Source organism: Rhineura floridana, chromosome 9 (genome assembly GCF_030035675.1).
Source record: "Rhineura floridana isolate rRhiFlo1 chromosome 9, rRhiFlo1.hap2, whole genome shotgun sequence".
Classification (NCBI taxonomy): Eukaryota; Metazoa; Chordata; class Lepidosauria; order Squamata; family Rhineuridae; genus Rhineura; species Rhineura floridana.
In genome coordinates this window covers 125,067,439-125,094,729 of record NC_084488.1, presented here as the reverse complement: position 1 = coordinate 125,094,729, position 27,291 = coordinate 125,067,439, and the positions used below count along the sequence as shown (strand labels likewise).

The following is a 27,291-nucleotide window of genomic DNA, read 5'->3' as shown; positions in this document are numbered from 1 at the left end:
TAATATGTTTTCTTTAATAATATGTTTTTAACCCTTTTTGTTGTTTTTAAAGATGTTTTTAAAGCTTTTAAAAATGTTTTTAATGTTGTTTTGTTTTAATGTATTTTAAGGTCTTTTTATGATGTTTTAAAGTGTTTTTAGTGTTTCTGTTTGCTGCGCTGGGCTCCTGCTGGGAGGAAGGGCGGGATATAAATCAAATAATAAATAAATAAATAAAGTAGCCCAGAGTTGCTGTAGTAATGTTGCCGGGGCAGGCAGCTGAGAGAGAGTGGTGTACGATGACCTTGCTGTGTAGTCCAGTGTTGCTACCCAGTCCCTCAGGGGTTTTGGGTTTTGGGTTTCTCTGCTTGTAGGGAAATGCAGGGGGGGGGGTTTGATTTGTTTGAAACATGGGAGAGGGGTGAGTAATTGTTTTCCCATCCACGGGGGGGCATTCTTGGAGAAAGGTTGCTGTTGGTAGTATAAGCACTAAAATAGATATATTAAAAACATAAGCAGACCCCAGCAGCAACCAAAAGGGCCCCACCTAGCCCAGGATCCTGCTCTCACAGTGGCCAACCTGATGACCATTATGGGAAGCCCACAAGCAGGACCTGAGTGTGACAGCAGCACTCCTTCCCACTTGCAGTTTCCAGCAACCGGCATTCAGAGGCGTCTGGCCTCTAACAGTGGAGGGGGAGCATATTGATGTCAAGGGTTTGAACCCTACTCTCTCAAAAAAAAGGGGGGGAGAAAAAAACAGCGCTGAAAAAAATGGAAATGGACTGCCTTCAAGTCGATTCCAACTTATGACGACCCTATGAATAGGGTTTTCATGGTAAGCGGTATTCAGAGGGGGTTTACCATTGCCTTCTTCTGAGGCTGAGAGGCAGTGCCTGGCCCAAGGCCACCCAGTGAGCTTCATGGCTGTGTGGGGATTCGAACCCTGGTCTCCCAGGTCATCATAACAACCACCACAAATGTTTTTAGAATACTGTACATTTTTTGCTTTTTGACAATCTCATCTTGAATGGTCTTGTACTGAATGTAGTATTGTCCACCTAAGATCAATTGATTAAAAACCTACACTAGCATAACTGGTTTACAACTCATGAAACCTGGGTTCTTTGCATGGTTTTAAGTTGGCATTGGGGGGAGAGCAGAACTGTTGTGACTTTAACAGCTATGTGGCAGGCAGACATTAAACAGGTGTAGACTCTGTACTAAATGAAATACATTTCTATGTATGGATGTGAAAGTTGGACAGTGAAAAAAGCGGGTAAAAGAAAAATCAACTGATTTGAAATGTGGTGTTGGAGGAGAGCTTTGTGCATACCATGGACTGCGAAAAAGACAACTAATTGGGTGTTAGAACAAATTAAACCAGAACTGTCACTAGAAGCTAAAATGATGAAACTGAGGTTATCATCCTTTGGACACATCATGAGAAGACATGATTCACTAGAAAAGACAATAATGCTGGGAAAAACAGAAGGGAGTAGAAAAAGAGGAAGGCCAAACAAGAGATGGATTGATTCCGTCAAGGAAGCCACAGACCTGAACTTACAAGATCTGAACAGGGTGGTTCATGACAGATGCTATTGGAGGTTGCTGATTCATAGGGTCACCATAAACTGAAACTGACTAGAAGGTACATAACAACAATGAAATACAATGCAGGAAAAGCTTCACTTGTTGACATTCTGTCAGTTACCTTATCACCTCTGTGCAGGCCCTTCCACCTCACCAGCACAAGAGCAGACAAATTTGCATCCCATTTTTTGAGTAGGGCAAGTGCCCGATCCACATACAGTATCCTGGGCCCAGAAAATCCTGCTGGCATCCTTACTGAGGAATGCCTGGCTCAAATGTTGCCAGGGTTTCAGTCAACTCCACTACATCTCTGGATGTTAAATCTCTGAGAAACTCTGTGGGTTGTAGTCAACTAAGTCCTACTCAGAGCAGACCTACTGAAATTAATAAACCTAAGTTAGTGGCACCTATCAACTTCAAACGGGTGTACGGGTAAGAATGCCATTGAATACCACACTATGCTTTTGAATGAGTGCAGGACACGCTACACGCAGCAGCCCATGAAAGGCAGCTGGTGCCACAGAGGGGATATAGTGGCAGCAGGGATCCCCGGCAGAAAAACAGAGCTCTTCCAAGCCAGGCAAGGTCCCCTATTTTCAAGAGGGTGAAAAGCTGGGGTGCATCCGGCCTAGACTGTCACCTGGAGTTCGGCACTTCCCTGTCTCTCATGCCCAGGGAAACATCAGACACCATCAGCTGCTGAACGACACGCTGCAGCTCTCAGATATTTCTCTCCAACATAGCGCCATGTGTACAAAGAGACATCTAGCTGAGCATGGTGTGGTTCCCAAAGGTCTCTGGGTCCCCAGAAAGTCAAAGGATGTTTTCACACCTCAGGCACAACGGAGTTCTTGCTTTAATTGGGCTCTAATGGGATTTGCAACATAAAAGAGACGCCCGGCCAGAATGCTCATTGGAGTGGTCTGTTGGGGCTGTGAGGGAACATCTGCCTTGCATGCAGAAGGGCCCAGGGTCAATCCCCAGCAGCATCTCCAGGTAGGGCTGAGAATACCCTTTGCCTGAAGCCCTGGAAAGCAGCTGTCAGTCAGTGTAGACAATACTGAGCTAGATGGACAGACTCGGCAGAAGGTAGCTTCCTTGCTCCCATGCTTGAAAACTGTCTCTTCTGGGGGCTCTTCCTTATTTATAACAGTTAGATGTTAATTGTAAATAAATGGATATGTTATTTGGTCAAAGGCTTGGTGATGATAACATCATGCTAAATAAAAACAATAAAAGGCTGCTATTCAGTTAAGACTCCAAAAGATTCATAGATACTTGATTCAAAGATACTTGAGCACAGAGTTGCAGGGGGTTCCAAAGGCGTGCCGCGCTGCTTTGCTAACTCCTTGGCAAAAGCTGAGCTCCATTCTTATTTCTGGGGCATTCGAACTCCAGGCTGCCTTCCAGCCACCGCGTCTCCCAAAGCCATTTACAAGGAACACAGACGAAGATAAACTCACAGTGAAACACCTTCAGATGAAATCCCAGACGGGCAGGAGAGGGGATGCTGGCAACCTCCTCTGGGGGAGAGAGGGGGAAGACGACAGTCCCTACATGACAGGACAGGCAGGACCCCCCCAGGACCCCTCTTGCCCGCAGTGGGGTCTCTGCAACCCCCCGAGCCTGCCCCCTGTCTTCACTTACATTGATCAAGTCCGGGACAATCTCAAAGGACAACCCACAAGAAGATCTACAGATTAGAACCGACCGCGCCGCCGAGCCGGGGGCCTGGGTCTCTCGGTGGGGGGGGGAGAGGAAAGGCCCCCTCCCCACAGTTCCCCCCTCCTCCCTCCAGCCGGGGCCGGGAGACGGCTTGGGGCAGCCTTCCCAGGGCGCTCACCTCGGAAGGTCAGGCTGGCCACCGGGTCGCTCCGCTTGTCGCCCTTCTCCACGCCGGGCAAGCTGCAGGCGCGCTGGAGGACGCAGCGGAGCATGGCTCCTGCCTCGCCAGCGCCCAGCCGGCCCGTCCGTCCCCGGGAGCCGAGTGTCCTCCGGCCGGGCTGGCCTGGCAGAGCTGTCCCCGCCCAGCGCCGCCCCGCCCGCCCTCCCCCGGACGCAGCATCAGGACCACTCCGGGTGGCGGCTCATGCCACGTTATCCCGCCAGGGGGCGCTCCGAGCTCGCGCCCTGGGATGCTCCGTCGGGCCCTGAATGGGGCAGGCAGCTCCGCGCGGCTGGGTCCCCCCAGGCGCAGAGCCAAGAGCCTGGGCAGAGGGCGTCGGGGGCAGCTTCATAAGAACATAAGAAGAGCCTGCTGGATCAGGCCAGTGGCCCATCTAGTCCAGCATCCTGTTCTCACCGTGGCCAACCAGGTGCCTGGGGGAAGCCCGCGAGCAGGACCCGAGTGCAAGAACACTCTCCCCTCCTGAGGCTTCCGGCAACTGGTTTTCAGAAGCATGCTGCCTCTGACTAGGGTGGCAGAGCACAGCCATCACGGCTAGTAGCCATTGATAGCCCTGTCCTCCATGAATTTGTCCAATCTTCTTTTAAAGCCATCCAAGCTGGTGGCCATTACTGCATCTTGTGGGAGCAAATTCCATAGTTTAACTATGCGCTGAGTAAAGAAGGACTTCCTTTTGTCTGTCCTGAATCTTCCAACATTCAGCTTCTTTGAATGTCCACGAGTTCTAGTATTATGAGAGAGGGAGAAGAACTTTTCTCTATCCACTTTCTCAATGCCATGCATAATTTTATACACTTCTATCATATCTCCTCTGACCCACCTTTTCTCTAAACTAAAAAGCCCCAAATGCTGCAACCTTTCCTCATAAGGGAGTCGCTCCATCCCCTTCATCATTCTGGTTGCCCTCTTCTGAACCTTTTCCAACTCTATAATATCCTTTTTGAGATGAGGCGACCAGAACTGTACACAGTATTCCAAATGCGGCCGCACCATAGATTTATACAACGGCATGATGATATCGGCTGTTTTATTTTCTCCAACCCTAAGCCACCCCACGTATCAGGTCGCTGGCTCAGGCGCCATCTCTGCTATCTTTTCGGCGCCTTTTGAAGACTTTCCTCTTTCAACAAGCCTTTTAGGCTGAGATCTATCCCAGTCTGCGTTTGTGTTAGAATTGCTTAATATGTTTTTTTAATAATGTTTTTAACCTTTTTTAAAAGATTTTTAAAAAAATGTTTTTAACTCTGTTTTGTTTTAATGTATCTGTTTTTATGATGTTTTAAAGTGTTTTTGGCACTTTGTTTGCCACCCTGGGCTCCTGCTGGGAGGAAGGGCGGGACACAAATCAAATAATAAATAAATAAATATTGCAGCCTAGCTTACCTCTCAGGGTTGTCGTGGAGACAACATGGGGTGGGAGAATAAGGCAGTTCGTCCATTCCTATTTTTAAAAAAAGGCAAGGAGGAGGGCTGTAGCTCAGCGAAGGAGCGTCTTTTTCCCATGCAGGCTCAATCTCTGGCATCTCCATGTAGATCTGGGAGAGACCCTAGAGAGCTTCTGCCAGCCAGTGCAGACAATACCAGGCTAGATAGACCGATGATCCGATTCAGTACAAGGCAACTTCCCATGTTCCTATTAAATTCAGCCCTTTATTCAGAATAATGAGGTCTAGTATCTTACTTTACTTGTAGGATAGGGGCTATAAGTCAGCAGAAGAGCACCTGCCTTGCAGGCAGAAGGTCCCAGATTCAATCAATGGCATCTTGAGGGAGGGGCTGGGAATGTCCTCTGACTGAAACCCTGGCAAACTGCTGCCAGTCAGTGTAGATGATACCAGTAGTGTAGTGGCAGATTCAGTAGTGAAGGGTCCCTTCATGATAGTCACAGCCACGCCCCTCCCCATTTTTTGCTGCTGGGTTGGGAATGTGATCCTTGCTCATGCCTTCCCCCACAGCAGATGTTCATAGGACCCAATGAGCATGAAAGAGGAACGTGTTAGCTACTGAGAAGAGTCTTCTCTGTGGCTGACTCACCCCCCCTTTCACTCTGATTGGCTCCAATCAGCAGGAGAGGACAAGGAAGCATGTTAGAAGACTCTTCTTAGCGGCTAACACTCTCCCCTTTCATGCTGTTTGGCTCATAGAATGCTGAAGACATAGGGACCCTGCTCCTAAAAAAGTAAGGGATCTAAGTCCCCCTGAGACCCTGGATGACTACACTTCTGGATGATACTGAGATAGATGGACAGATGGACGGACTGACTGGGTATAAGCAGCGCCCTCAATCTAGCAAGATGAAGGACCACATTATGATGAACATCTGTTGTTGTTGTTGTTGTTTTGTGCCTCCAAGTCGATTCCGACTTATGGCGACCCTATGAATCAGTGACCTCCAAGAGCATCTGTCATGAATCACCCTGTTCAGATCTTGTAAGTTCAGGTCTGTGGCTAAAAGCTGGCATGACAAAAGGCACTGTCCTTTTGTTTGAGTTTCCATCAGAGGCTGAAATCACAGCTTAAGTGAGATCAGAGAACAGGAAAAATTGGATGGTTGTTCTGGTCATTCCCACCTTCAGCCCCAACACACATACCAGCAAACACACACTGTGTGTTTGGGGGGGAGTCACTAATGTTCTTTTGTCCTGAAAAAAACACTCTTTCATCAACTCCCTGACTGCCCACCCATCAAGGACCTGGCAGGCAAAATCCCAGCGATGGAGGTTCTGGCATCTCGTATCTGCCCTGCCTCAAGAGGCACTTGGAAAAGGGAAAGAGCAACCCACTAGGTCTCCATCGGGAGTCAGGGTAGGGGCAGAGTCCCCAGCCGCAGGATGTTCAGCCCTGGTGCAAAAATGCCCTGATAAAGGCAGAGCTGAGAGCAAATGTACACCAGCAAAAACATTGTGAGTGAGGGCCCCAGCAAGACTGCATCTACATGCCCGTCATGTTTCCAGGGTCTGCGCCAGTGGACGGCACAGTCACATGTTTCCTGATGGCCCATGCTCCAGCAGGATAGAAAAAGAGTAGACAAAGGAATGGAGGACAAGGCTGTCAATGGCTATGGTTGCCTTCCTGCTGGAGGCAGAATGACTCTGAACACCAGTTGCTGGGCAGAAGAGGTGCTGCTGTCGCCCTTGGGTCCTGCTTGTGGGCTTCCCTCTTTTCCTGCTCTAGAGAGGAAGTAGACTCATGGCAGGAGGAGGGACGAACAAGGGTGCCTTGCACAAGGGCTCGCAAAACCTGGAACTTGCTCTGCATGCATCATCTGCCTAAGCTGATGAGCGTCCCAATTGGAGGTTGGCCATTATCAAAGGTGCTATGGACTTTGAAGAAGCACGAGTACAGGGCGAAAGGGACAAACGAGCTAAGTGGAAGGCACATCAAGCAAATCCTCATCGTGACCATCCTCCATCTGGAAACCTATGTCCTCACTGTGGGAGGCTGTGTGGATCCAGAATTGGCCTCCACAGTCACTTACCGACCCATTGTTAAAGACCTTACCCTGGAAGACAATCTTACTCGGCCACGAGTGATCACCAATGATGAGAACGGAAATGCACCTCTGGAGTAATTAAAAGAATGCAGACAGGGAAAGAAAATTATGCAAAAATTATAATCTTAAACTATGATATATTATGATAGAAATACCACAGATTTAGACCCGGGAAGCGACCATATGGAGCCTGCTTTGCCTACATAAAGTTGCAAATTTAGTCTCCAGTTAAAGGATCTGGGAGACAGTCCAGATCTCCTTATCTTAAGAGCTTGGAGGTTTTACCAGTTGGAATAGATAACTGCCTTAGATGGACCAATGGTCCGACTCAAGACAGTGCAGCATCATATTTTATTGACTGAATGACTGATTACATTATTAGTCCCATTATTTATTGCAATTTCAATGTGTAATTTTATGTCATTATGAATATTTTTAATGACTGCTGATTTTATTTTTATTTGATTGTTGTTGTTATGTTCCTTCAAGTCAATTACAACTTATGGCGACCCTATGAATCAGCAACCTCCAACAGCATCTGTCATGAACCACCCTGTTCAGATCTTGTAAGTTCAGGTCTGTGGCTTCCTTTATGGTGTCAATCCATCTCTTGTTTGGCCTTCCTCTTCTTCTACTCCCTGCTGTTTTTCCCAGCATTATTGTCTGTTCTAGTGAATCATGTCTTCTCATGATGTGTCCAAAGTATGATAACCTCAGTTTCATCATTTCAGCTTCTAATGATGGTTTAATTTCTTCCAACACCCAATTATTTGATTAATTGTAGGTTAAGTTGCTTTTAATATTGAATTGTATTAGTCTTTTTAAGCATACATTTTATATTCTATGCAAACCACTTAGACGTTATGGATGATTAAACGGTATCTACAGATCTTGTTAAATAAATAAAATTCAAATGGTCACCCAAGGCCTGTTGAGACTCCTCTTGACCTCAGTGGAGATCAGAGTGGATTCCCCTTCTCCATCCCTCCAGGTGGATGTTAAGACCAGTCTCTGCCATCCCCATCTTGGAACAGAGCCCCCCTGTCCTCCCTCCCCCTCCAGAAACAACTGCAGACAGTGGCAATCTCCACTTCATGAAAGCGGGGAAAGAAGTCTCCCTGGCTGGTGGTATGGTAACTTGAGATGTGAAGGCCTGGAAAAAATTGGGGGCAGCGGATGTTTCCCCCACTTTTTCCCCCCTGAAAAACTGAAAACATTAAAAATAGATTATGACATGTGAAGGGTTATAGGAGCTTGTTTCAATCCAGTCAAACCTGCAATTTTGAGAAGTCCATGATAAATATGATGGCAAATATGAAGAACAGAAATGTGACAGCTCAGAAAATGGGAATGATTAAATTTCACATAGCATTCAGTGAGTCTTGGCTTTCTCTGATCTTTTTCGCAGCTCTTTCTATGGAAATACATGCTTTATATCTGCTTGACACTGGGGGGGGGACTAGAGGAGACGTAACAATTTCCAGAATTCATAAAAAAAAAATTGCTGTAACTTCTCCATGATTTCTCCTGTTTTTATTGATTTTGCCCACTCCTCATAAACTGGTAAAAACAAAAGTGAGGCAAGATTCCTTACAGTTCAGCAGCTTTCACCTCCATTTGTAAAAAAATGTTTACAAGTAAATACAATTTGTAATTATTGTCTGAATAAACGGTATTTTTAATATACCAAACAGGATCATTTAATGGCAAACCACCTTATACATTATACATTTTACGTTCCTAAAGTAACAAAATTACTTTCAATATATACAAGGTGCTAAAAAATAAGTATTCCTTATTTTTCCATTTCCCCCAAATTTTTCCCAGAAAAAAAAGGCCATCCGTTTTTTTCCATGGCTTCAAAATTTGCAGAAATGTTACATCTGTAGCAGAGAAGCATTCATGCAACAGGGCTCAGCCACCTGCCTAGAGAAAGGGTGTGCCAGATGAGTCCTCTCTGTTATGTGCACATCATACCTGTTGCAGAACCTCCTTGAATGACAGGAACTTAATGCAGATGGCCATTCCAACCCCCACCACCCCAATTCTGCACCTGTTGTGCCGAAATATCCTCCCTGCCATTTGGGAGGAGGAGACTGATGAGTAAGTCAACCCAGAAGAATTCCTCTGAGAAATCTGGTCATTTCTAGGGGTTCACTGTATGGCCCCCTTCAGAGATCCAGTTGTTGGGGAGGCCAAGCACAGACGGCACAACTGTGGAGCTCAGGTCCTGCTTGTCGGCCTTCCCATTGAGGCATCTGGCAGGCCCCTGTCAGAACAGGATGCTGGACTTGATGGGCCCCCTTTGGCCTCATCCAGCTGCTTCTTACATTATATAACTTTATATATTATATTATATTATATTATATTATATTATTATATTATATTATATTATATAACTTTCTTATATTGAAAGTTGGACCTGTTGAATAAATGGGAGCAAGTTCAAGCAACTGGTCCTTTAAATGCACTTAGGGATGGAAGAAAAATTAATTCAGTTTACATTTAAAGGTGACCTAACTACATTTGAACTTTCCAAAGCAATATGGCAACTGAAACGCAGCCATCCGCTGAAATTTGCACTTCTCCAAATTTTGCAGTGCCATTCTCCAGCCCAAACATGTATACAGAGACCCATATACAAGGGTAAACTGTACATAAAATGCATGCTTGAGTGACAACAACATACAAAAATGCACTATATTAGGGGATACTGCTTGCAAAATATGCATCTAGCAGTCAAAGCTACATACAAAAATGTGTTTAAAATGCTGGAGAATTTTCATGATAATTTTTTTGAAAAAAATCGCAGAGGATTGTGGAAATGTGGAAAACTGAAATTACGATTCCAAAAATTGGAAACTGGGAGAGCCAGAGAGGTTTCTGGGACACAGAGACAGGAACACAAGACACTGCCTCCTACCGAGTCAGACCACTGGTCCATCTACCTCAGTATTCACCACACTGACTGGCAGGGGCTCTCCAGGATTTGGGACAGGGTTTCCTCAGCCCCACCTGGAGATAACTGGGAATTGAACCAGAGTTATTTAACAAAATTTATATACTGCTTGGTTGTAATAAAACCTCTAAGTAACGTACAATAGATGTTAAAATTATCAACAAAAGCAATTAAAACAATTAAAAGTATTTAAAAACAACTAAAAATAACAGTAAATTAAAAAGAGATTAAAACGCATCAACACCTACGTGTTTTAGTGTCTTTTTAGTTTATTCATTTGTTACATTTATATACCGCTCCACAGCCAAAGCTCTCTGGGCGGTTTAATTTTAACAGCTTAATGTTAAAGATGTACTCAAAAAGTACAATTGTCCCACAGCACACTGTCAGCAGTCCAGTGCGTACCTCAGCAGACGCAATTTGCAAAAGGACAACCGGCACTTTGCATGAAGGTTCCACGTTCAAGCACATGCATGTACCGGTATGCACGTTACACAGACACGATGCAGCCTGCTTCCCTCAGAGATTTAACTTGCGGAGACCCTGGGCTCCTTCTGGGAGGAAGGGCGGGATATAAATTAAATCAATGAATCAACCAAGATAATGCTAAATAAAGAATGCCAATGAGAAGTCACACTAACGAGCAATGCACAAAGAAGCCAAAGCAGCAACTGCTTGCTTAGGGAGACGCGCTGGGAAACGGAGAGGGTTGGAGTCCGCAGGGGCTCCCCCCGCCCCGCAGGAGCTCCTTCGACGAGGCTTGCCCCTCGGCGGCGCCGTGGCCAGGGAAGAGGGGGCCCCGTGCCACCCGCCAGATGCAGGCCTGGCCTTCTGGCGGCGCTTCTATGAATGGCATCCAACAGGTGCTGAGCCCGGCAGCCCAAAGGCCCCCTGGCCACACGGCGGGGGCTATAAATAGGGCAGGGTGGGGCGTGGGGGGAGGCGATCCTTGCCGCCCCCGCCGCGGCTGCCACAGCGCATCGCCCGCAGAGCGGAGGCACGCCGGTTAGGAAAAGCCGGCTATGGGGCCGGGGGGGGGTGGCGTGGGAAAGAGGAGGGACCGGAAGCCCTCCTCCGAAGCCAGCCCCTCTGCCACGGAAGGCCTCCATGGACCTCTGCACATGCTCAGCGGAACTTCCTCCTTTGCTCGCTCCAAGCTGAGCCTGGGGTGAAGGCAACCCGTACCGTGCAGGGCAAGGCAAATGGTCAGTAGCACCCCCCGACAGGGCCCCCCACCCCTCTGTCAGGGAGAGCCTTCTCTAGGCAGCCTCCGTGACGCGGGAGGATGCCCGGCCACCGCGGGATTTCCCTCAGAGAGGACTGCGCCGCTCGTTAGGGCCACTCCTAGGCCCCCCTGCCACTTTCTCCTGTTCCCCTCCACTTCCTCTGCCCTCTGCTGAACTTTGGTTTGGAAGCGCCTCTGGGCAGGGATCTGCCAGGCACAGGGAAGGTATTCAAGCAGCAGCAGCAAGAAAAAGAGAGTCCAAACTGAAAAGTTAAGACACGAAAGAGTCCAACAGGCCAAGTGTTCAACCTTCAAATATATGCATTAATCACAAAGGGCAGCAAGCCCCAGAGCATGTGCAAAGTGCACTTCGCCTCCCACTGACACTGGATTAAATACAGCTGCCTCCTGCACATCAGGACTGAGGTCCAGCACCTCTTTGTTTGAAACTAAAGTACCAAGGGGGCTGTTTTCCCCCCAGACCGAGCACTCAAAGGTTCAAAGGGGGAAACTGACTGGCAGGTTATGGCCTGGAGAAATCTGCTGGACAGATACCACTGGCAGCCTCAGTCCCCAGCGTGCCAGTTGGCAGTGGTCTGGATGCTGCCCTTCAACTGCTCCCCAAATTCAGGACATGACAAAGTATAGCGCAGGATAGGACCCCTCCTCCCTCCAACTGAAAGAGCACCTGGCGCTCAAATCAGTTTCACAAAAACGCCCGCATTTGTGGAGCAGCCTTTGCCTGATCCAGGTGCCCTCCAATCTGCGCTTTCCAATACACAGGCATGCACCCATCCGGTCCTCTCAAGACTCCTTGTACAGTCGCTCTGGGCTCCTCCTCCTTTTCTGACAGTGCATAAGAGAGACATTTTGTTTTACTAAATTATAAAAAGGCAGCAACACAAATCAAAACAGAATAGAAATGAATCCTAGGCTACTGTGACATTCTGCCCAATAAATTAGGTATATATTTTACAATAAACCTAATAAATAATCTGATGTGCTTAAAACACAGCCAGAGAGACATCTTTGGATGACACCATTCGTGTGCACTGAGCCCAATCCCATTTGTGTTTTCTGTTTGAACCAGTTTATGTTGACCACCAGCAGCAAACTGGCAGCTGAAATGCAGGAGGCATTAATGCCTCATTCTGTCTGAAGTGGTCAACCTGGGCCTGGACTGTCTGTGTAATTTTTAAGCTATTCATTAGAAAAATAAATCCCTGCACAGAGAAAAGCAGCATGTGAGGGTGAAGCATTCTAGATGTCCCTCAGACAGCTCATTTTCTAGATCCAAGAAATAACAACATAGCACTGCTACATGGAAAAGTGTTAAGTAAGTTGAGCCCACTCCTGCAGTCTGAAGTGACACAGTCTAGACATAAATTCAGCACCTCAACAAGGCCTAGCCTGATGGACCCATCCAAAGCATTATGGTACCTGATGCAGAAGGGCAAATGCCCTCCCACCCTCCAAGTCAAAGTGCATAGGACCCAAGGCTAGCCAACTTATTTCGGTACCCAAACCAGTAAATCTCACAAGCACCTCTCCATGGCAGTAAAAACACAATGATGACCATGGTGGCTCAAACAGTATCCCAAAGCGGCTGCCGCACTGTCCCAGTGCTAAGGCCGGCCCTCTCTCCCACTCAGAAGATTGGGGGGGGGAGGCGCTTTCTACTTTGCACGTCTGCACAATGATTCTAATCCGCCTTGGCACAATCCAGCCAAAGTTAAGCACTTTTGTGCCCCACTGATTTCAAAGGGTGAAGCAAAATATGGAATATAAAATGTGGGGTGGACTGAGTGTTCTCGTTGGCTCCCAATTCCCTTCTGGACCCCAGCGAGGCCCACTGAGCCAGAGTCAGACCCTCCGGCTGTTGCCCTTGCACACTGAGGTGTGAGGACCGTTCTTGCCTGCAGGGTTGAGCTGGTGGGGCCTTTCTTTACCTCCGCCAACCCACAGGGACTAGAAGGCAACTTCTGCCAAGAGCTCAAACAGAAGGCTGGTTCCATGTTTTAAAACAAAACTCTTCAAGGCATCCGAATCCAGGAATTTCGCATCTGTTTGCTATGAATGCTGCTTCTACTGCAGGTTGAACTGCAGAAGTGACGCCCGCCTTTCTCAGGATGGGGAGGGGGGCTTTGGGGCAAGGAGTTTCACTGGAAAGGACAAGGAAGAGACATTTCTACCTGGAGATCCAAGGCGTGCATGTGTGTGTAGTGGCATATATATTTCTTGCTTGTCTGGCATTTTGCAGTCTGCAAATAGCCATGGCAAAGCAGCAGAGGACAGCCCTCTCCAAATCACCATTGGCTCCCACAGTTGTTCCCCACTGGGAATGGAAAGGAGAGCTGGTGTTCTCCCCAGACACCTTTGGGGGCTCACCCAGCCTTGGGCCTTGACTTAGTTGCAAACTCATTCAGACTTCTCTTACCTTGAAACACCACCGAGCAATAAGCGTCACTGATGTCCGTATCCGGAGTCTGGACATTCTGCGCGTGGAGGATGAAGACCCTCAACATTCTGTGGGGCCCCAGAAGATCCGCCCTCCCTCCTTGCTTCTGATCCGGCAGATCCTCTGGGATGTGTGGTTTCCCTGCATAAAGCTCAGGCCAGTCTCTCTCCTGCTTCTCCTGAGCAACTGAGCCAACAGTTCTTGGCTCAGAGCTCTTAAAGGGAAACCTGCCCTCTCCAGCTCCAAAAGCTCTTTTGAAGCCCAGGCGAGGCCACATAGATATTAGGACTCGTTTTTACACAGCTGGGACAATCCATCTCTGACCTTTATGTCATTACACCCGACCAGGACTAGTGCAAAGGGCAATGTGAATAGGAACTGGTGAATCTGTGCAGTTCCATTTTCCTCAGGTTCTCATTTTTCCAATCTAAAGTTTACTTTGTCAAATTTCAACATCAGTTTGCAGTTTCTCTTTAAAGTGTTCATGAAAATTAGCATTGTAGTGTGATTTTCTCCTAATATATGTACATGTATATGCAATATATGTAGTGATAGAGTGTTGGACTAGACTAGGACCAGGGAGACCAGGGTTCAAATCCTCCACTCAGCCATGAAGCTTTCTGGGTGACCTTGGAGCAGTCACAGTCTCTCAACCTAACTTACTTAACAGGGTTGTTGTGAGGGCAAAATGGAGAGGGCGGAGAACCACGGATACCACCTTGCGCTCCCCTAGAGGAAAGGTGAAATACAAACCTAATAATAAATGGGAACAGCTGCAGCACCAGAGGGACTGAAGAAGACCTGCCCTGGGAGTGAGTCTCTGAGCATCTGGGTGCTTGCTGCTTGCTCCTCTGGGTTGCTGTCTCTTGAGACAGCTGAAGTCCCTGGTAAGCGCTGCAAGGACTGGGACCCCCTGCCTGACCCTGGCTCCAGAGAGAGACTGCAGTCAATCTGGCAGCCTCTTGCATCAGCTCCTGGCTGGGTCAGGGGGCATAAAAGCCCGACTGTCCTTGGGTGGGTTTGCTGCCAGCGGGGTCACTCCAAAGGGGATTGTCCCTCGTGGAGCCCCTCAGGGAGTCCCAAGGGTGAGGGTGTTTAGTGTGAATGAGACTGAGTGAGTATATGAGTGTATGGGTGTGAATTTATGTGTATTTTATCATGTGTCTGGGAGAGAGGGCCTTGCTCCGACCGGGGGGACTTTCGGGGGCCCCAATCAACGTAGTGACGGGTAATGGGAGGTATGGTGTTGTGAGAAGAACATGCCAGATAAGGGGAACTCGTCCCAGACAAGTTGTGTCTGTACCTTGTTCCGGTCCTTCTCACATCTGCAGGAATGTTGGTTGTCCTATCAGCCAGCTCTCGGATCTCCAAGTGCTGCTTCTAAACGCCAGGTCGGTACACAATAAGATCTCCCTCGTCCATGACTTAATTGTCGATGAGGGTGCCGACCTGGCGTGCATAACCGAGACCTGGGTGGGTGATCAGGAAGGACTTACTCTTTCCCAGCTTTGCCCACCTGGGTATACGGTTCAGCACTGTGGTAGATCCGAGGGTCGGGGAGGTGGGGTGGCTGTGGCCTATAGGAGTTCTCTCTCACTCATCAAGCACCCTGTCCATGTGACGACTGGCTTGGAATGCCTCCACCTTGTGTTGGGTCAAAGAGACAGACTGGGAATTTTGTTGGTGTACCGTCCACCCTGCTGCCCAACAGCTTCCCTAACTGAGCTGTCAGAGGTAGTCTCGGAGGTACTGTTGAGGTCCCCCAGACTATTAGTACTGGGAGACTTCAACATCCATGCTGAGGCTGCCTTATCAGGGTCGGCACAGGACTTCATGGCCTCCATGGCAACCATGGGGCTGTCTCAATTTGCCACTGGCCCAACGCATGTGTCGGGGCACACTCTTGATTTGATCTTCGCCACTGGACATGGAGATGGTGATCTGGAGGAGGGGAGTTTTGTTTCGACCCCATTGTCATGGACAGATCACCGCTTGCTGAAGTTTAGGCTTACAGCTGCCCTTTCCCTCTGTAAGGGTGGAGGACCTATTAAGCGGGTCTGACCTCGGAGACTAATGGATCCTTTGGGTTTCCAAAGGGCTCTGGGGGATTTTCCGGCTGATAAGACAGGTGCTCCTGTCGAAGCCCTGGTCGAACTGTGGAACATGGAAATGACCCGGGCCGTGGACATGATCGCTCCTGCGCACCCTATCCCATGCAGAGCTCATGCAGCCCCGTGGTATACGCCGGAGCTGAGAGCAATGAAGCAAGAGAGGAGAAGGCTTGAGTGCAGATGGAGGCGTACTCCTGACGGATGCAACTATGCCTTGGTAAGTGCCTCCACTAAACTGTATACAGAAGCGGTGAGGGCAGCAAAAAAGCGATATTTCACTGCCACTATTAAATCATCTCTTAACCGCCCAGCGGAGCTCTTTAAAATTGTCCGAGGGCTTTTACATCCTAGCCCTCAGGAAATTATAGAATCTTCAGATATCCACTGTAACGAGTTCGCTGGGCACTTCCAAGATAAAATCTCATGCATCCGCCGGGACTTAGACTCCAGTATTATGGCAGTTGAACCTAATGAGGTGTCTGGAGCACGGTCTTGTCCTTATTTATTGGATGAGTTTCAGTTGGTACAGCTTGAGGACGTTGACAAGGTGCTTGGACTGGTGCGTGCAACCGCCTCTGTACTGGATCCTTGCCCCTCTTGGCTAGTGAAAGCTGGCAGGGCTGGAACAGCCGGCTGGGCCAGGGAAGTGATAAATGCCTCCTTGAGAGATGGAGTGGTCCCTAGTTGCTTAAAAGAGGCAGTAGTGAGACCACTCCTGAAGAAACCTTCCCTGGACCCAGATAATTTGAACAACTATAGACCGATAGCGAATGTTCCATTCCTGGGCAAGGTCTTAGAATGGGTGGTCGCCAGCCAGCTCCAGGTGCTCTTGGATGAAACCGATTATCTAGATCCATTTCAATCCGGTTTTAGGCCCGGTTTTGGCACTGAAACAGCCTTGGTCGCCCTGTATGATGACCTATGTCGGGAGAGGGACAGAGGGAGTGTTACTCTGTTGATTCTCCTTGATCTCTCAGCTGCTTTTGATACCATCGACCATGGTATCCTTCTGGGGAGACTCATGGAGTTGGGAGTTGGAGGTACTGCTTGACAGTGGTTCCACTCCTACTTGGTGGATCGTCTCCAGAGGGTAGGACTTGGGGAATATTGTTCGACACCCTGGACTCTCCATTGTGGAGTCCCGCAGGGATCGGTCCTGTCCCCAATGCTTTTTAACATCTACATGAAGCCGCTGGGTGCAGTCATCAGGAGCTTTGGAGTGCGTTGTCATCAGTATGCTGATGACACACAACTCTATTTCTCCTTTTCATCTTCTTCAGGTGAGGCTGTTAATGTGCTGAACCGTTGCCTGGCCACGATAATGGACTGGATGAGAGCTAATAAACTGAAGCTCAATCCTGATAAGACCGAGACACTGTTGGTGAGTGGCTTCTCTGACCAGATGGTGGATGTTCAACCTGTTCTAGATGGGGTTACACTCCCCCTGAAGGAACAGGTTCATAGCTTGGGGGTTCTTTTCGATCCATTCCTGTCTCTCGAGGCGCAGGTGGCCTCGGTGGAACGGAATGCGTTCTACCACCTTCGGTTGGTAGCCCAGCTATGTCCCTATCTGGAAAGCGACGACCTCGCTTCAGTTGTGCATGCTCTGGTAACCTCTAGATTGGATTACTGCAATGCGCTCTATGTGGGGCTGCCTTTGAAGACAGTTCGGAAACTACAGCTAGTGCAAAACGCAGCTGCTAGACTGCTGACGAGGACTAGGCGGTCTGCACATATAACACCTGTTCTGGCTCATTTGCACTGGCTACCTATTTGTTTCCGGGCCAAATTCAAAGTGCTAGTTTTGACTTATAAAGCCTTACACGGCGCGGGACCACAATACCTAGCAGAACGCCTCTCCCGATATGAACCTACCCGTTCACTACGTTCAACATCTAAGGCCCTCCTCCGAGCTCCGACTCACAGAGAAGCTTGGAGGGTAGTAACAAGATCTAGGGCATTTTCAGTGGTTGCCCCCGATTTATGGAATAGTCTTTCCGATGAGGTGCGCCTGGCGCCTACACTTTTATCTTTTCAGCGCCAGGTTAAAACCTTTTTATTCTCCCAGGCATTTTAATTCATTTGTGTTTTTAATCTATATTAGGTTGTTTACTTGTTTAATAATGTATACTTTGCTGTTTTTGTGATTTTATTGTATTTTATCCATGTTGTGCACCGCCCTGAGAGCCCTTGGGCTGTGGGCGGTATATAAATCGAATAAAATAAATAAATAAATAAATTCTTCTTTTTAACCAATCCAGAGGAGATTGGTACTGGGGAGGGCGTATGGTGCATGTGTAGTTCCTGTGCAGGGTGAGAGCCTCTGCAGTGAACTGAACAATAGGAGAAAGTCACCAGATGCCTTCAGAGTGAGAGTCTGCAACTGGCAGAAGGCTGGCCCTCCCTGGGAGTGAGACAGGGGGAGTAGATGTGCCCTGTGTGATAAGTACTGAGTGGGTCTGGCTGTTCCCAATTCTCACAGAGGCCTACTGGGGTAACTGGTTCAGGTAGGTTTTGTTGGTGGGCTCTTGTTGGGTCCATATCAGGTGTTTAGAAGGAGTTTTAGTAAGGAGGGACATGGGTGATGCCACCCCAGTTTCAGTGATCATGGGTAGAGGGAAGTATAGCCGTGGGGAATTAATTACCATTGAAGATGAGGGCAAGGCGCTCTATGCCTTGTTCCTCCCTCCTACTACTCTCATGGATGGGTTCCTCGTTGCACATCTGCTGGCCTGTGTGTATTGTTGTTTAACACCAGATCGGTGCCCAATAAGACCACACTCATCCATGATTTGATCATGGATGAAGGTGCTGATTTGGTGTGCATTAGCAAGACATGGGTGGGTGAGCTGGGAGGAGTTGATCTGACCTAGCCTTGCCCACCTGGATACTTGGTGCAACACCAGCACAGACTACAAGGACAGGGGGGAGGAGTTGCTGTGGTCTACAGAACTTCCATCTCTGTCACCAGGAAACCATTCTGTCTTGGAGCTGGCTGTGAGGGCTTACACCTGGTGTTGGGCCAAGGAGACAGGAAACTAGGATTGCTGCTGGTGTATTGTCCACCCTGCTGCCCAGCAGCTTCTCTGACCGAGTTGGCAGAGGCCATCTTAGCTGTGGTATTGGAGGAACCCAGAACAATAGTCCTGGGTGATTTCAACGTCCATGCTGAGGCTGCCTCTTGTATTCTGGCTCGGGACTTCATGACCTTCATGATGACCATGGGCCTGTCTCAAGTTGTCACCAGCCTGACAGGGCAGGGCACACCCTCAACTTGGTTTTTGCTCCAGATGGAGGAAGAGATAGTCTGGAGATGGGGTGGTGGTGGATGTCACCCCATTGTCATGGTCAGACCACTCCTGGTAAAGTTTAGATTTATGGCTCCAATCCTCCCCTGCAGGAGTGATGGACAGATTAAGATGGTCTGCACCCAGAGACTAATAGAAACGACAGAATTCCTGAATGCCCTGGGGGAGTTCCCAGTAGATAGAGCAGGTGACCCTGTTGAAGCCCTTGTCATGCCATGGAACAGCGAGGCGCGTTGGGCTCTTGACACAGTTGCCCCCGAGCGCCCTCTCCGGCATTGTGGAGCCCGGCTTGCACCTTGGTACACCAGTGAGGTAAGGGCAATGAAACATGCTGGACAAAGGCTTGAGCGCAAGTGGCAAAAGACATGCTGTGAGGCTGATTGGGCACGAGTAAAACATTATAGCCATGCCTACTGTGTGGCAGTGAGAGCAGCGAAGAAGGCCCACTTCTCTGCCTCCATCGCATCCTCAAGTAGCCATCCAGTGGAGTTTTTCCGTATTGTCACGAGTCTGTTGACATCAACTCCAGGAAATGGAGTCTTAGCATTGGGTGATTGCCTTTCAGTCCCCTGGCAGTTGTGCTTGTCCCTTATGCTGTTTAACATCTATATGAAGCCCTTGGGAGCAGTCATCAGGAGATTTGGGGCAAGGTGTCAGTAGTACGCTGCCGATACCCAGCTCTATTTCTCTGTAACATCTGTAGCAAGCCCTGGACCACTGCCTGGACTCGTTGGTGGGCTGGATGAGGGCCAATAAACTGAATCTGAATCCTAGCAAGACGGAGGCATTTTGGGTTGGTGGTTCCCGAGTTCAGATAATTGGTTAGTTGCCTGCTTTGGATGGGGTCGTACTCCCTCTGAAAGAGCAGGTCCATAGTCTGGGGGTCCTCCTAGATCCACCTTTATTGCTAGAGGCCCGGGTGACCTCAGTGGCTAGGAGTGCCTTTTATCAGCTTCAGCTGGCAAGACAGTTGCATCCATTTCTGGATCAGGATAGCCTGACCGCTGTTGTCCACACCTTGGTAACCTCCAGGCTGGATTACTGTAATGCCCTCTATGTGGGGCTGCCCTTGAGGTTGGTCCGGAAGCTTCAGCTGGTGCAAAATGCGGTGGTGAGACTGCTCACTGGGGCAGGGTATTGCCAACATGTCACCTCGCTGCTGAAAGAATTGCACTGGCTGCCCATTTGCTGCCAGGCCAAGTTCAAGGTTCTAGTTTTGGTGTACAAAGCCCTATACAGCTTGGGACCAGGATACCTGAAAGACCGTCTTATCCCTTATATACCCAGTCGATCACTGCGCTCTGGAGGTGAGGGCCTCCTGCAGATAGCATCTTATCAGGAGGTCCATTCCGCACAATATAGGAAACGGACCTTTAGACAGGTATGGTCCCAAACTGCATAGAGCTTTGTACACTAGTTATCTATTTACAATAAAGCAGTATATATTATTATTATTATTATTATTATTTATTATTATTATTATTTATTAAATTTATATACCGCCCGACTAGCAATAGCTCTCTGGGCGGTGAACATAAAACAACATAAAAATACAATAAATAACAAAACAATACTAAAATACAAGCAACAATCCAACACAGTAAACATTTTTAAAATTAAATCAGTATAACTTAAAATGCTTCAGAGAATAGGAAGGTTTTGACCTGGCGCCGGAAGGAGAGCAGAGTCGGCGCCAGGCGTACTTCCTCAGGGAGACTGTTCCATAGTTCGGGGGCCACCACTGAGAAGGTCCTAGATCTTGTCATCACCCTCCGGGCCTCCCTGTGAGTTGGAACCCGGAGGAGGGCCTTCGTAGCAGAACGTAGTGCACGGGCCGGTTCATATCGGAAGAGGCGTTCCGCAAGGTATCGTGGTCCCGCACCGTATAAGGCTTTATAGGTTAATACCAACACTTTGAATCTAGCCCGGAAACATATTGGCAACCAGTGCAAGCTGGCCAGAACAGGTGTTATATGCTCGGACCGCTTGGTCTTTGTCAGCAATCTGGCCGCTGCATTTTGCACTAGTTGTAGCTTCCGAACTGTCTTCAAAGGTAGCCCTACGTAAAGCGCATTACAGTAATCCAAACGTGAGGTTACCAGAGCATGTACCACTGATGTAAAGTCCTCTTTACTCAAATAGGGACGTAGCTGGGCTACCAACCGAAGTTGGTAAAACGCATTCCTAACCACCGAGGCTACTTGAGCCTCAAGTGAGAGGGAAGAGTCTAAAAAGACTGCCAGACTACGAACCCGGTCCTTTAGGGGGAGTGTAACCCCGTCCAGGACAGGGTATATATCCACCATCTGATCAGAGATCAGATATACATTTTGTTACCCAAATAAATAAAATATCAGCCTGTAAAAATGTCCTTGGGCCTTATGAGGGCCATCAGTACTTGCCAATTTAATTTTGTTTCCAACCATTTGATTAGAACAAATCTCCCTTCCTCATCTTGTTAGTTTCGTGGCATATACAAGGGGTATTTGTCTCAGCGATTGCTGCTCCTCTTCTCTTTGCTATATATGTTCAAGGTTCAAGGTTCTAGTTTTGGTGTACCAAGCCTTATACAGCTCGGGACCAGGATACCTGAAAGACCGTCTCACCCCTTATATGCCCAGCCAATCACTGCGCTCTGCCGGTGAGGGCCTCCTGCAGATAGCATCTCATCAGGAGGTTCCTTCAGCACAACATAGGAAATGGATCTACCCTGTGGAATTCCCTCCCCTTAAAGATTAGGCAGGCGCCATCTCTGTTACCTTTTCGGCACCTTTTGAAGACTTTACTCTTTCAACAAACCTTTTAAGTTGAGACCTATCCCAGTTTGCTTCTGTGTTAGAATTGCTTGTTAATATGTGTTTGTTTAATAATAAGTTTTATCCCTTTTTAAAAATAAGTTTTTTAAGCTTTTTAAAAAATGTTTTAAACATTGTTTTGTTTTAATGTATTTTAAGGTCTGTTTTTATGATGTTTTAAAGTGTTTTTAGCATTTCTGTTAGCCGCCCTGGGCTCCTGCTGGGAGGAAGGGCGGGATATAAATCAAATAATAAATAAATAAATAAATATGATATATACACGATGCAGAGTAAGTTTGTCCCAATTATAGTTGCTTAAGGTTTCCCCCCCTATTTTTTTTAATGTGTTTCATGTAAGAACATGAAATCTACATTTTCTTTTCTTAGTCACTTTACAAATCTTCACCTTTTAAAAGGAGGATTTAGTCCTTTGACATTTAATATGCCAAGAAAATATTTTCAAGTTCACTTTCATTCAGAAAAAATACTTAATTACAAATGATACACCAATCAATTTGTTGTCAGGTGTCTTGTATGCAATGACCTTGTTGGTCTAATTCAACTCTTTCCCCTTATCTAGTGACCTTTTCTCAGCATAAACCTGTTCATTCTTAGATGTACCTTTTGTAGAAGCTTTTCCTTTAAAAAATTTTCTTTTTACCATTCCTCCTCTAGTTGTTCCTTAAGTTGAGATGCATCTTCCACTGTTTTAACCAAGATCCATTATCCCTTTACAGAAACAAGCAGCTGAAACGGGGCTCCCTATTTGCATTTTAGAGAGCCAGTGTGGTGTAGTGGTTTGTGTGTTGGACTACGACCCAGGAGACCAGGGTTCGAATCCCCACACAGCCATGAAGCTCCCTGGATGGCCTTGGGCCAGTCACTGCCTCTCAACCTCAGAGGAAGGCAATGGTAAACCACCTCTGAATACTGCTTACCATGAAAACCCTATTCAGAGGGTTGCCATAAGTCATGATCGACTTGAAGGCAGTCCATCATCATCATTTGCATTTTATTTTCCTTTGTCTGAGCGTCGTGGTCAGAATTTTGAATTCCCATCTTTCAGTTGTTACCTTGGGAGGCACATCACCTAGAACTTCACTCTGATGCCTATCTGAGTTTTTTCCACAGCCTAGTATCTAGAGCTTATTGCTTTTTTTACTCACAGGCATATAAATTTCACTAATACATAATTGTTTTATTGTGTTTGTGCTTGGTTTATGTTTTACCCATATTCTGAATGCAGCCTCGATGCCTACCATACACAACCTGTTTAACTGCATAGAGTTTGAGAGATGTTTCTCCAAGAAAGCTACTACATTTCATTTCTCTCTCTCTCTCTCTGTTCATTAGCTCTTCTGTTATCTTCTCTAGTTTAACCTTGCTGGCTTCCAGTTCAGTTCTATATTTTTTGCTTCATTTTTTCTCAAGTTCTTGTGATGTTTCTACTGTTTTTATCCAACACGCCAGGACTAGACAGTGCTCTGGATACCTCTTGAGATTCATCTGCTCTAACCATGGAGTCAAGGTCTCAGGGGATGCAAATAGTTTTATCCTCAAAGTGTTTTGCAAACAAGTCACAGTGGGCCATCGTAGGTTCCGCCATTTCCTTTGGAGCAGACTGTAAAAGGCCTTGCATTTCCCAAAAAAGCTCTGCTGGCTGACACAGTGAGGATGCGATGGAAGCAGCAAAGTATGTCTTCTTCACCACTTTCACTGCCACTAAGTAGGCTCAATAATGATCACTTACTTGTGTCCAGCTGTGTTGATCTGGAGTTTTTCTCCACTTGCGTTCAAGCTGTCTCCCAGCTTGTTCCATTGCCCTAAACTCTGGTGTGTACCAAGGACCCAGCTGGGCTCTATCATGTGGAAGAAGTGATTGTGTCAACAGCCCAGGCCATATGGGTCCACAGATCAGCTTCAACACAGATCAGACCAGGGCTTCAACAAGAGTGCCAGTCATATGGTCAATGGTCAGGGATTATGGGAGTTGTAGTCCATCAACATCTGGGGACCCAAGGTTGACGAACACTGGTCTATACTAGTTCCTATCTGCACTGAGGATGAAATCATCTTCTCTCATTGTTGTGAGACTCCCTGCCCATAACTACTGGGGGCTCATAGCTATCTGGAGGACACTTGGTTAACAAAGGCTGCAGTGATGCATCACAAGCCAGTCTGCTCTTGAGTGTGCATCAAGTGCAAAGGATCAAGGTGCCTTCCAAGATGGCTGTATAGGATAGGAGACATGGTCTTAAGAACATCATAAAGAGACACAACTGCCATTGAAAGCCTGACCTAGCAGAAGACCTCCCTTTTCAAACAAGCCTTTGGTCTGATGAATTCTTCTTCCCCATCTGCTTCTCCATTGGACTTGAAATTGTTTTTGTTAAATCGCTTTGGGATGTTTTATGGGAAGCGATTCATGAAAAAAGTAGGAATGCCCTTGCAGCTGTCTCCAAAATAATGGCTAGCTGTAACTTTCCACATGCCTCATGGAACATTTTTATATTCCTCCTGAGAATGCTGTCTCTCTGGACTTACAGGATCAGGGCAACACTCAGAAAAGACAATAGGCTCATTAAGATGCTACTACTGCAAAACCTGCGCTGCACTGGGCCAAACAAACAACACACCCAATAGCCAGAGAGATGCTACTTTCATGTCACCTCACCTGGGTTTAAAATAGCCTTCACCAACTTGGTGGCCTCCAGGGGGATTTCCTTTTTTTTTCAATTAATTTTTATTCCAATTTTCAAAACCAAAACAATACAAAAAGAAAACAACACAAATCAATAACTAGTACAATACAAAAAGAAAAAAATATATATAAAAGAAAGAATATTGACTTCCGATTTGTCATCCAGGGGGATTTCCAAGTTCAGCATTTCAGGTTCCAATGAGCATGCAAGGAATACAGGCTGGAGGAGGGTCAGACTCATTCAGGAGACAGCTAGGGGAGCAGGGATGGCAGAGGGGGCACAGCCACACCCCCTAGTGTGAATGGGGGGTGGAGGAAGGGGCACTTTGCTCCATCTGTGCTCCCGATTTTTTTTCTGGTGCTGTCGCTGGAAGGAGGGTGCAGGCTCAAGGAGAATTGACTAGGCATGGGGCTCAATGAGCTGACAATGATTTGCTAGATTTTTATGCTCTAAATCAGTGGTTCCCGATCTTTATGCATACAGGACCCCTTTTATAAGCTCAAACTTTTTTGTGACCCCCTTTTCCCAGGGAGGCAGGCTGGGTGCCAGGAAGGAAGGGGGAAAGCAGCCTTTCCTGGCAGCCTTACTTCTTTTTGTTTCACGGAAAGCCCTCTCCTCTCATTCTGAGCAAGGGTGTCGTTAGCAGTGGCAGTGCGAGGAGACAGGAGTCGGTGATAGTAATCCTCTCTTCTTCCTGGTAGCTCCACCCTCAGCCTCCTTTGGCATCTGCCATGTATTTTATAGGCAGATGCCTGCCCTCAGCACACCTGAAAGACACTCTGGTGCTTCAGAAAAAGTCCTCCCCTCTTGTTTGGAGCAAGGGGAGGTGTCGTCCGCAGTGACAGTGGGGAGCAGACAGAGTCCAGGGAGTGAAGACTTTTAAAGAATAATAATTCATTTCTTTACTGTTTGTGGCCCCTCTGGATTTCATTGTGGCTCCCCTGGGGGTTACGACCCCCAGGTTGCAAATCACTGCTCTAAATTGTTAACCACACTGCAGTTTCAAATGGGTGGAACATATTTAAATAAGTTAAAAATGGCTTTTTGTGACAACACATGAGCAATATTGAGCTCATACTCCAGTATTACGGACTTAACTAGGACTCTTCCAGTTGCTGCTGAACTACATCCCTGCACCATCCCTGATCATTGGCTATGTTGACTGGGGCTGATGGGAGCTGTAGTTCAACAACAGCTGCAGAACCACAAGTTACTCACATTACATTACAAATGTTGCAGTGGTATCTCTTTGTGTATGTTGTGTGTTGCGTGTTACCTGTGGACAAGGGTAATACATGCACACCAAAAGTTAGTCCCTGCTCCAACTCGGGTCTAACTTCATGTGCATATATATATATAATATTTAAGTGGGCAACTATCCTGCTTGCAGGTCAACAGACCATGTGGCCTGTGGGTGCAAATGAATGCCTGATTTGGGCTGGGAGGAGGTTTTTTATTTATTTTATATTTTTTATCCCACTTTTCCTCCAGGGAGCTCAAGATAGCGTATATGATTCTCCTCCCTCTCCATTTTATCCCCACAACAACCCTGTGAGGTAGGTTAGGCTGAGAGACTTTGAGTGGGCAATTTAAGTAGACTGACCTTTGCTGAGAAGTATGGGGGAGTTTTTGGTGGGGACTCCCAAGTCAGCCAGACCTCCACCTCTGACCTGCAATATTAAACAATGCACTACATGGAGACGACTCTGTATCAGCACAGCCCTTCAGCCTCCCACAGGAATGTCATAGTGAACTACACTGCAGGGTTGTTATATTCCATTCTCTCAGCCCAACCTGGGAATAAAAACAATACAAACCACAAAACAGGGTTCTAATATCTCCAGACAACATTGCAGGATTGTTTTAAAGCACTGAGTCTAATCTGCAATGTTGTCATTAAATTTATTTATTTTATTTATTTATTTTTTATTTAGTTTCATTTATAAACCGCCCATAACCAATGGCTCCCTGGGCAGTGTAAAACATACAATAGTACAATAATACAATAAATCAGCAAAATCACTCGATATAAATCACTGGCTCCCATCCGCAGCTCTTTCCAACCTGCAATGTGGGGACAGTGAGCTATATTTGCTTTGGAATTTACATTAGTAGGATTGTTTAAGAAAAAGTATGAGCTTCTCTTTGCTTTAAGAGTTTTTTTGGGTAGTGGTGGTGGTGAATCCCAGCTACATGGAAATATTAGACTTCTTCACTGGATTCTATGGCAGGTCTCATGTCTGGCTCTGGGAACACTGGAAGAGAGCTTCTCAACAAGAGCCAGGAAATGATCTATCCAAAGTATGAGAGAATTCTCCTTATTCTTCTAAGGTCTCTGTGTATTTTCTTCCCTCCTCTTTTCCCAGCTGGTCCATTCCATTCCCACCTGCTTTTCAACCCATACCTCCTCTCCCCTGTGGCTGGATCAGGCCCAAGGGGGCCCATCTAGCCCAACATCCTGTTCTCACAGTGGCCAGCCAGATGCCCCAATGGGAAGCCCAAAAGCAGGACCCGAGCACAAGAGCAGCTCTTCTCTCCTGCAGCTTCCAGCAACCGGTATTCAGAAACATGCTGCCTCTGAATGTCGAGGCAGCACATAGCCTCCGTGGCTAATAGCCATTGATAGCCTCATCTTCCATGAATTTGTCTAATCCTCTTTTAAAGCCATCCAAGTTAGTGGCCATCATTTCCCCTTGGAGGGCGCGAATTCCGGAGTTTAACTACGCGCTGCATGAAGTACTTTGTCCTTCATTGGATGCCTA

The 27,291-nt window shown here is 47.2% G+C and overlaps 1 protein-coding gene across 8 annotated transcripts in view; it reads right to left on the bottom strand.

Moving 5' to 3' along the window:
- Window positions 1-13,854, bottom strand: part of DYSF (dysferlin) — a 218,817-nt gene extending 204,963 nt beyond the window's left edge. For 4 of the 8 annotated variants that reach the window (XM_061583673.1, XM_061583677.1, XM_061583675.1 and 1 more), the window contains exon 1: window positions 13,593-13,854. In XM_061583673.1, the coding sequence (XP_061439657.1) occupies window positions 13,593-13,680 (88 nt within the window). In that variant the 5' untranslated portion in view covers window positions 13,681-13,854. Of the gene's footprint in view, window positions 1-3,415; window positions 3,575-13,592 lie in introns of those variants that run through there. The other 4 variants (XM_061583672.1, XM_061583676.1, XM_061583674.1 and 1 more) reach the window with 1 other exon arrangement.
- Window positions 13,855-27,291: the final 13,437 nt, after the last annotated feature.